At 44.2% G+C, this 10803-nt stretch overlaps 1 protein-coding gene across 1 annotated transcript; it reads left to right on the top strand.

The window, feature by feature from the left end:
- Positions 1-9539: 9539 nt before the first annotated feature.
- Positions 9540-10437, top strand: LOC143818631 (gastrula zinc finger protein XlCGF66.1-like). The gene is made up of 3 exons (XM_077299885.1): positions 9540-9681; positions 9809-9988; positions 10073-10437. The coding sequence occupies exons 1-3, from the start codon at positions 9610-9612 to the stop codon at positions 10211-10213; spliced, it is 393 nt and encodes a 130-aa protein (XP_077156000.1). The 5' UTR covers positions 9540-9609; the 3' UTR covers positions 10214-10437.
- The last annotated feature ends 366 nt before the right edge of the window (positions 10438-10803 follow it).

Raw genomic sequence — 10803 nt, 5'->3', positions numbered from 1 at the left:
CGTCAACAATGAATATGCATCGTCCCGTACTTGGACGTCTTCCTGATTATGGCCCCATCTGCCCCCGTCTGGAATCAGACATATCAAAGACCCTGGAAATATTGCAAACCCTGGGATGGATCCCAAATCTGGAAAAATCAGAGATCCATCCCTCCACAAGGAGGAAATTTCTAGAGGTGCTACTAGATTCGGAAGAAAGAACATCGTTTCTACCCAGAGATCATCAGATCAACCTTGTTCGCAAGGTAGCCAAGTTCAGAGGTCAGCAGGCACCGACCCTCAGAGAGTCAATGTATGTACTAGGATCCCTGACTGCATGTATCCAAGCAGTCTCCTGGGCTCAGGCTCACACACGAGCACTCCAGACCTACGTGCTGCTACATTCCAGGAGACGACAGACTCCATTGAATCGGAGGATTCTTCTCCCTGGCCATGTAAAATCAGCTCTAAAATGGTGGCTAGATTACCAAAATCTCCAGAGAGGAGTCAGCTGGGATCAGCTTCCCCTAAAGACACTCCGTTCAGATGCCAGCAAAAGAGGCTGGGGTGCAGTGGTAGAGGGTTTCCACTTTCAGGGGCAATGGGCATCAAATAGCAGCAGCTCATCGAATCTAAGAGAGCTAAAAGCTGTAGAGGAAGCCCTAAAGGCATCATCTACACTGATCAAAGATCACCACGTTCGTATTTACTCGGACAATATGACAACAGTAGCCTATCTACGACATCAGGGGGGAACGAAGTATGCCTCTCTAAAAGAGGTAGCTGCAAGAATATTTTTCTGGGCAGAGAAAAATCTTCTGTCGATCACAGCGGTACATCTGAGAGGGTTGGACAACACTCAAGCGGATTTCCTCAGCAGGAAAGATGTTCATCCAGGAGAGTGGTCCCTAAACCAAACAATGTTTCAGTCCCTAACCGCAAAATGGGGTACTCCAGTGGTGGATCTATTCGCCACCAGGCAGAATGCGAAAGTAGAAACATTTTTCTCCCTTCATCACAGAGACAAGGCGCAGGGGATAGATGCATTTTCACAACAGTGGAGGTTCAGCCTTGCATACGCCTTTCCACCCATTCCCATGCTGGCGAAAACTCTACAAAAGATCAGAACAGACAGAGTTACCACAATCTTGATTGCTCCATTGTGGCCCGGGAGGAGTTGGTACGGTGCCCTATTAGATATGGCCCTGGAAGGTCCCTACCTTCTACCTCAAAAACTCGATCTCCTACAGCAGGGTCCCCTACTACATCCGGACCTAAGCAGATTGGACTTGGCAGCATGGCTACTGAAGCCACAATTTTAAAAGCCAGAGGACTCTCGGATGATGTAATCCAGACCCTCCAAAAAAGCAGAAAGGCGGTAACCAATGCCATCTATAATAAAGTCTGGAAAAAATTTACGTCCTGGTGCTCCCCGGAAATTCCAGACCCCTTCAATCCTAATGTAGCGAGAATCTTAGAATTTTTACAGAAGGGCTTGGAAATGGGCCTTACCCCTAGCACGCTCAAAGTGCAAGTATCGGCCCTTAGTAGCTTTTTTGATTTTAAATTTAGCCAACCACCGCTGGATTAAGCGATTTATGACAGCAGCATCCAGGATTCGTCCTACACTACGTAGTAAAGTGCCTCCCTGGGACCTCAATACAGTACTTAACGGTCTAACCCAGAATCCATTTGAACCTCTGGATGCTATAACCATAAAAAACTTAACTCTTAAAACGGTCTTTCTAGTCGCAATCACTATGGCTAGACGTATTGGAGAATTACAGGCCCTGTCAATACAGGAAACTTATCTAATGTTCACTACCGATAGCATTATACTAAAACTAGACCGGTCCTTTTTACCTAAGGTGGTCTCGAATTTCCACAGAGATCAGGACATTGTACTACCTTCATTCTGCTCGAACCCCTCCAACCCTAAAGAACAGACCTTCCACACCTTGGATGTTCGCAGGGTGGTCCTATCTTACTTGCAACAGACTAAAGCCTGGCGTATTGATCAAAATGTATTCATCCAGTTCTCAGGACGAAACAAAGGAAAGAAAGCGGCAAAAACACTATAGCAAACTGGATCAAGCAGTCTACTTCTCTGGCATATTCATCACAGGGACTGGATCCTCCTGCATCTCTGAAAGCACATTCTACCCGAGCGATGGCAACATCATGGGCAGAGAGGGGGGAATGCTTCATTAGAGCAGATATGCAGAGCCGCCACCTGGTCGTCCATCCATACGTTCACCAGACATTACCGGCTAAATTCCAATAGGGATTTAACATTTGGCAGACGTGTTCTGCAGGCCGTGGTCCCTCCCTAGAGAAATTAGCTGTTGGTACTACTCCGAAGTGGCTTTCGTGGAAGGTGACTAGAGAAAATAGAATTAGTTCTTACCGGTAATTCGGTTTCTAGGAACCTTCCACGACAGCACTAATTTCCCTCCCTACCTAATATTTTATGGGATGATTCCTGCACTTTTGTGGTAATTATACATGCTACTGTGTCCAGGAAAACACTGGCGGTGCAGGAAGGGGAGGGGTATTTAACCTCTTTGTGTTCCTGTCCCCTATTAGGGCAGGGAAGACAACCTCCAAAGTGGCTGTCGTGGAAGGTTCATAGAAACCGAATTACCGGTAAGAACTAATTCTATTTTTTTTTTTAATTTTGGCATGCTTCAATAGCCTCCATGGGACGTACTATTCCGTCAGCTGGCAAAAAGGGGTTAAAACATTTTTTAAACACCTCTCCTCAGTGCGATCATAGAACATATAAGCCTCTGATGGCTCTGGTGATGCCCTGTACTACTGTAGTGCTGTGTATCATCACTGCTGTCAGTGTAATACTAACGGCCCCAAACACATGAGATAAGTGCTGGCTGACGGCCATCTCTCCCGACTCCCCCATACACACAAATATTCCAGCTTTCCTGTGGTCTGTATGAGAGTCGCCTCCAGACTCCTAGCTGAGGATTATCTACAGGAAGAACAAACGGGTTACACATAGTAACATAGTTATCAAGGCCAAAAAAAGCCACGTGTCCATCCAGTTCAGCCTATATTCCGTCCGAATAAATCCCCAGATCTACGTCCTAAAGAACCTAATAACTGTAGGATACTATATTATTACGCTCCAGGAAGACATCCAGGCCTCTCTTGAACCCCTCGACTGAGTTCGCCATCTCCACCTCCTCAGGGAAGGAATTCCAGATTCTCACTGCCCTAACAGTAAAGAATCCTCTTCTATGTTGGTGGAGAAACCTTCTCTCCTCCAGACGCAGAGAATGCCCCCTTGTGCCCGTCACCTTCCTTGGTATAAACAGATTCTTGGAGAGATATTTGTATTGTTCCCTTATATACTTATACATGGTTATTAGATCGCCCCTCAGTCGTCTTTTTTCTAGACTAAATAATCCTAATTTTGCTAATCTCTCTGGGTGATGCAGTTCTCCCATCCCCTTTATTAATTTTGTTGCCCTCCTTTGTACTCGATCCAGTTCCATTATATCCTTCGTGTGCATCGGTGCCCAAAACTGTACACAGTCCCCCATGTGCGGTCTAACCAGGGATTTGTACAGAGGCAGTATAATGTTCTCATCATGTTAATGCACCCCATGATCCTGTTTGCCTTGGCAGCTGCTGCCTGGCACTGGCTGCACCAGGTAAGTTTATCATTAACTAGGATCCCCAAGTCCTTCACCATGTCAGATTTACCCAGAGGTTTCCCGTTCAGTGTGTAATGGTGATATTGATTCCTTCTTCCCATGTGTATAACCTTACATTTATCATTGTTAAAACCCATCTGCCACATCTCGGCCCAAGTTTCCAACTTAGCCAGATCCATCTGTAGCAGAATACTATCTTCTCTTGTATTCACTGCTTTACATAATTTTGAAACTAAAAACAAATCTGAAAACAAAACTAAGTTATCCTCTGAAATTCAGGATGCCAGATGCTTCTCTGCACTGACGTCATCTGTCGGGAGGCCCCCAAATGCATTATATAGTCGCTCAAACGCCCAAAACCAGTGCTTTCATGGAACTTTAGTCTAATGTGTATGGGGGCGATGAAAGGTTATTGGACGCTGCCTCTGGCCGGGCCTAATAGACCTTCATACATTGCAGGCCAGACTCCATTATTATTACACATGTAAGTACTGTAGTCACTAGGCCGCCTGATACTATCGAGTACTGGGGGCAGGAGGGGCGTTCAGCCGAACTCTCACACTTTCCTAGGCGCCATGTTTGCTTTTCACAGCAGCAAGTGGTTAAACTGCCAGGGTTTTTGTTGCAGCCGCTCCTGTGCCGTCCCTGCGGTGCACATCTATGTTCTGGTGCCGAAAAGAGTTATTTTGTTTTCTTTTCCAGTAATTTTTAATGGTTTTATAAAATTTTGAAGGGGTAGGGGACAGTGGGAGAGGGAAGGAACATGTATAACTAGGAAAAGAAAAAGGGAAAGAGATAAAAGGAAACCCCTATAAAAATAGGGGAGAGACCACCAAGCATAGACCTCTGTAAATTTACACTGAATTAAGTTTTGCTTTATATCGGCATCAAAAATAGAGTATTAATCGTACAATTTTGCAAAAATACAAAGGCTTCAAAGGGTACAACACAGCAGAGTAATATACAAAAAAAAAAATTCAAAACCTACTAATAAACCTCCGTAATATATGAAATCTATGAAAGCTTGTTGCGTCCGGGAACACCCTGGGGAGACCCTAAGACCAGTTGGAGGGAAAGCTCGGCTCATTAAAAAACAATATCACGTGGACTAGGAATCCTCTTAGGTACTTACGTTATTTAAGCTAAATATTGAAGTCCGCTGAATCAGATAAAGGCTGCCGTCACACTAGCGAGTTTTACGGACGTATGAGCGCCGAAAATAAGTCCGTAAAAAACGCACTACACACAGCCCAATGATTCTCTATGGGGCTGCTCCTATCAGCCGTAGATTACGCATCCGTAATATACGGTCTTGTACGGCCATAGAAAATCGCAGCATGCTGCGTTTGTCAGCGTATTGCGCAAAAAAAAGCCAATGAAAGTCTATGGGGGCGAGAAAAATACGGATTCCACATGGACCAGCAGTGTGACTTGCGAGAAATACGCAGCGGTGTTAGTGAAAAGCCGGTAATTCAATTGCCGGCTTTTTATTTCTCCTTCCCAAACCCGACATGATATGAGACATGGTTACATACAGTAAACCATCTCATATCCCCTTTTTTTTTTTGCATATTCCACACTACTAATGTTAGTAGTGTGTATGTGCAAAATGTGGGCGCTGTAGCTGCTAAAATAAAGGGTTAAATGGCTGAAAAAATTGGTGTGGGCTCCCGCGCAATTTTCTCCGCCAGAGTGGTAAAGCCAGTGACTGAGGGCAGATATTAATAGCCTAGAGTGGGTCCATGGTTATTGGCCCCCCTGGCTACAAACATCTGCCCCCAGCCACCCCAGAAAAGGCACATCTGGAAGATGCACCTATTCTGGCACTTGGCCACTCTCTTCCCACTCCCTGTAGCGGTGGGCTATGGGGTAATGAAGGGTTAATGTCACCTTGCTTATTGTAAGGTGACATTAAGCCAGATTAATAATGGAGAGGCGTCAATTATGACACCTATCCATTATTAATCCAATTGTATGAAAGGGTTAAAAAACACACACACATTATTAAAAATTATTTTAATGAAATAAACACACAAGTTGTTTTAGTATTTTATTGCTCTCTCAATCCATCTGAAGACCCTCGCTTGGCAAAATAATAAACCATCAATGTACATACCCTCTGATGACCTGTCACGTCCCACAAAGTAAATCCATCTGAAGGGGTTAAATCATTTTACAGCCAGGAGCTGCGCTAAAGCACTCGCTCGTGCCTGTAAACCCCGGGTACTGAAAGGAAAGCTGGGTGATCTGTACTTACATTGAGTTGCGGTGAGGCGCCCTCTGGTGGATGTTTTCATGAACTGGAGCCTTGGAAAAGTTCCCACGCTCGAGTTCATATGAGGCCATAGAGCAGAGGGCGCCTCACCGCAACTCAATGTAAGTACAGATCACCCAGCTTTCCTTTCAGCACCCGGGGATTACAGACACGAGCGAGTGCTTTAGCGCATCTTCTGGCTGTAAAATGATTTAACCCCTTCAGATGGATTACCTCGTGGGACGTGACAGGTCATCTGAAGGTATGTATATTGTTGGTTTATTATTTTGCCAAGCGAGGGTCTTCAGATGGATTGAGAGAGCAATAAAATATTAAAACAACCTGTGTGTTTATTTCATTAAAATAATTTTTAATAATGTGTGTGTGTGTTTTTTAACCCTTTCAGACAATTGGATTAATAATGGATAGGTGTCATAATTGACGCCTCTCCATTATTAATCTGGCTTAATGTCATCTTACAATAGCAAGGTGGCATTAACCCTTCATTACCCCATATCCCACCGCTACATGGGAACGGGAAGAGAGTGGCCAAGTGCCAGAATAGGCGCATCTTCCAGATGTGCCTTTTGTGGGGTGGCTGGGGGCAGATGTTTGTAGCCAGGGGGGCCAATAACCATGGACCCTCTCTAGGCTATTAATATCTGCCCTCAGTCACTGGCTTTACCACTCTGGCGGAGAAAATTGCGCGGGAGCCCAAGCCAATTTTTTCCGCCATTTAACCCTTTATTTTAGCAGATACAGCGCCCAAATTTTGCACATACACACTACTAACATTAGTAGTGTGGAATATGCAAAAAAAAAGGGGATATGAGATGGTTTACTGTATGTAAGCCATGTCTCATATCATGTCGGGCTTGGGAAGGAGAAATGAAAAGCCGGCAATTGAATTACCGGCTTTTCACATACATCGCGCTGAATGAAATATAAATACAGAATATATATATATATGTGTCTCAATGACATATATATATATATATATATATATATATATATATATATATATATATATATATATATATATACAGTGGGGCAAAAAAGTATTTAGTCAGTCAGCAATAGTGCAAGTTCCACCACTTAAAAAGATGAGAGGCGTCTGTAATCTACATCATAGGTAGACCTCAACTATGGGAGACAAACTGAGAAAAAAAAATCCAGAAAATCACATTGTCTGTTTTTTTATCATTTTATTTGCATTTTATGGTGGAAAATAAGCATTTGGTCAGAAACAAAATTTCATCTCAATACTTTGTAATATATCCTTTGTTGGCAATGACAGAGGTCAAATGTTTTCTGTAAGTCTTCACAAGGTTGCCACACACTGTTGGTGGTATGTTGGCCCATTCCTGCATGCAGATCTCCTCTAGAGCAGTGATGTTTTTGGCTTTTCGCTTGGCAACACGGACTTTCAACTCCCTCCAAAGGTTTTCTATGGGGTTGAGATCTGGAGACTGGCTAGGCCACTCCAGGACCTTGAAATGCTTCTTACGAAGCCACTCCTTCTTTACCCTGGTGGTGTGCTTTGGATCATTGTCATGTTGAAAGACCCAGCCACGTTTCATCTTCAATGCCCTTGCTGATGGAAGGAGGTTTGCACTCAAAATCTCACGATACATGGCCCCATTCATTCTTTCATGTACCCGGATCAGTCGTCCTGGCCCCTTTGCAGAGAAACAGCCCCAAAGCATGATGTTTCCACCACCATGCTTTACAGTAGGTATGGTGTTTGATGGATGCAACTCAGTATTCTTTTTCCTCCAAACACGACAAGTTGTGTTTCTACCAAACAGTTCCAGTTTGGTTTCATCAGACCATAGGACATTCTCCCAAAACTCCTCTGGATCATCCAAATGCTCTCTAGCAAACTTCAGACGGGCCCGGACATGTACTGGCTTAAGCAGTGGGACACGTCTGGCACTGCAGGATCTGAGCCCATGGTGGCGTAGTGTGTTACTTATGGTAGGCCTTGTTACATTGGTCCCAGCTCTCTGCAGTTCATTCACTAGGTCCCCCCGCGTGGTTCTGGGATTTTTGCTCACCGTTCTTGTGATCATTCTGACCCCACGGGGTGGGATTTTGCGTGGAGCCCCAGATCGAGGGAGATTATCAGTGGTCTTGAATGTCTTCCATTTTCTAATTATTGCTCCCACTGTTGATTTCTTCACTCCAAGCTGGTTGGCTATTGCAGATTCAGTCTTCCCAGCCTGGTGCAGGGCTACAATTTTGTTTCTGGTGTCCTTTGACAGGTCTTTGGTCTTCACCATAGTGGAGTTTGGAGTCAGACTGTTTGAGGGTGTGCACAGGTGTCTTTTTATACTGATAAGTTTAAACAGGAGCCATTACTACAGGTAATGAGTGGAGGAAAGAGGAGACTCTTAAAGAAGAAGTTACAGGTCTGTGAGAGCCAGAAATCTGGATTGTTTGTTTCTGACCAAATACTTATTTTCCACCATAATATGCAAATAAAATGATAAAAAAACAGACAATGTGATTTTCTGGATTTTTTTTTCTGTTTGTCTCCCATAGTTGAGGTCTACCTATGATGTAAATTACAGACGCCTCTCATCTTTTTAAGTGGTGGAACTTGCACTATTGCTGACTGACTAAATACTTTTTTGCCCCACTGTATATATACTGTATATGTGTTTTCCCGAACATTTGAGCACATAAATCCATTAGATGTCGGTTTTGCAAGCCTGCGAGAAAATATCGCAGTACGGATGCCATACGGATGCCATGCGCAAAATACGCTGCCACACCCTGACTACGGATGACATATGGATCACTATTTTGGGAACATTTCTCCGTATTACTGCCATATTACGGTCGTAAAAAAGGGACCGTATTGTCTTACGCTGAGTGTGACGCCAAAGAGTTAATTTTTTTTTTTAAACAATTTTTTGTGTTAAAAAATAAAACGTCGTCTGCCTTTTCAATGTTTTGGTGTTTCAATGTGTTGTTGGAGCCAATTTTCTTTAGAAACATTTTAATATCTGCTTTTTCTGGTGTTTTCCTGTAATATAGGAAAGCCTAAGGCCACAAATAAACCCCATAAATCTCTGTACATGGAGACTGTGGGATCAGATCATTTCTGTCCGTGTTGATTGTGGAAACATAAAATCTTTTCTAATGTGTGAATCAGAGCTGAGATGTAACGTGATAGAAGATTACAGTGCGGGGAAGACGGGAAACCTTCATATAGAGGCCGGTGGTGATGGAGTCAGTGACCGACTCTGGCCACATATGTCTCTAGAGCCGTAGTAGAAGATGAAGATGTCGTCCTCATCATGAAGTAGTTATTCCTCATGTCGCGTGTAATGAATATCTCCTGCAGTATTGCTAATGCCGATTCCAGGGTCGGTAAATGAGACGAGAATTAGCGTTATGGACGATGAGTCTATGAGGAACGTATTCAGCTGCCGACTCCGAGGAAGAAGCTGCTTGTTGTCTGTGGCCTAAATATATAGGAATTATTAGTAGATGTAAAGAAGGAAACTAAATACTGTAAAATAATAAATTTTCTCATTTGTTTCCATTATTATCTCCAGTAATTGTATTATTACACAAGATTCTTCTGATGTTCCATCGGCTCATCTTCTCATTCAGGTCTCTACAATATCGGATCCTCTCAGAGAAGATCTTCTATAGAAGATAATTTTCCTGATTTACTCATCAAGGACAGATATGGACAGAGACAAGATGGCGGAGAGGATATTACACCTCACCCTAGAGATCCTCTTCCGGCTTACTGGAGAGGTGAGAGATTCTGATGACGTCACATTACATCATTCTTATCTATGGGAATAACAGATGGACAGAACTGGAGAGGTGAGGACTCTGGAAATGTCTGTAGTGAGATTTATTAATGTCTCTCCATTACCAGGATTACACAGTGGTGAAGAAGACCTCTAGTGATCGCTGTCAGGACCCTGTGTCTGAGGGATGGGGAAGACCCCTGAGCCCAATCACGGGGCCTCCACCTCACCTCCTGATCCATGAGGACATCAATGACCAGAAGATCCTAGAGCTCACCTACAAGATGATTGAGCTGCTGACTGGAGAGGTGACACTGCTGGGAATGCTGGGACATTATACAGTAACACTATGAAGGGATCGGGGGGGATGACGGTATCATTGTATGTGTCAGGTTCCTATAAGGTGTCAGGATGTCGCCGTCTATTTCTCCATGGAGGAGTGGGAGTATTTAGAAGAACACAAGGATCTGTACAAGGACATCATAATGGAGGTTCCCCGGCCCCTCACATCTCCAGGTAATAGACAGGACTAAATAATCTTTATTTTTTTTTTTATATATAGCTCTAACATATTCCGCAGCGCTTTACAGTTTTTGCACACATTATCATCACTGTCCCCGTTGGGGCTCACAATCTAAATTCCCTATGAGTATGTTTTTGGAATGTGGGAGGAAACCGGAGAACCCGGAGGAAACCCATGCAAACACGTAGAGAACATACAAACTCCTTGCAGATGTTGTCCTTGGTGGGGTTTGAACCCAGGACTCCAGCGCTGCAAGGCTGTTGTGCTAACCACCGTGCTGGCCCCGTATACGTTTTCTTCCTGTAGTGAGCGGTCACCATTACCGCTCATTACAGTAATGAATATGCGGCTCCACCCCTATGGGAGGTGGAGCTGCATATTCATTACTGTAATGAGCGGTACCATGTGACCTCTCTCTACAGGAAGAAAGTGCAGCGCCGGGAAGCAGGGATCTGCAGGGACCATGCCAGGAGCAGGTGAGTATTATTAGACAGCTCCCCGCTCCCCCTCCCCTGCCGACCCCTGGGTATGACTCGAGTATAAGCCGAGAGGGGGACTTTCAGCCCAAAAAAGTGGGCTGAAAATCTCGGCTTATACTCG

Source organism: Ranitomeya variabilis, chromosome 3 (genome assembly GCF_051348905.1).
Source record: "Ranitomeya variabilis isolate aRanVar5 chromosome 3, aRanVar5.hap1, whole genome shotgun sequence".
Lineage (NCBI taxonomy): Eukaryota > Metazoa > Chordata > Amphibia > Anura > Dendrobatidae > Ranitomeya > Ranitomeya variabilis.
The sequence above is the reverse complement of the archived record's forward strand: the minus strand, read 5'-3'. Positions and strand labels throughout refer to the sequence as shown.

Excerpts from the sequence above, each read along its gene's own strand:
- LOC143818631 (XM_077299885.1), top strand. The coding sequence starts at position 9,610 with ATGGACAGAGACAAGATGGCGGAGAGGATATTACACCTCACCCTAGAG. Across the intron at positions 9,682-9,808 it reads TCTTCCGGCTTACTGGAGAG|GATTACACAGTGGTGAAGAA; the intron begins GTGAGAGATTCT and ends CTCCATTACCAG. Across the intron at positions 9,989-10,072 it reads TTGAGCTGCTGACTGGAGAG|GTTCCTATAAGGTGTCAGGA; the intron begins GTGACACTGCTG and ends TGTATGTGTCAG.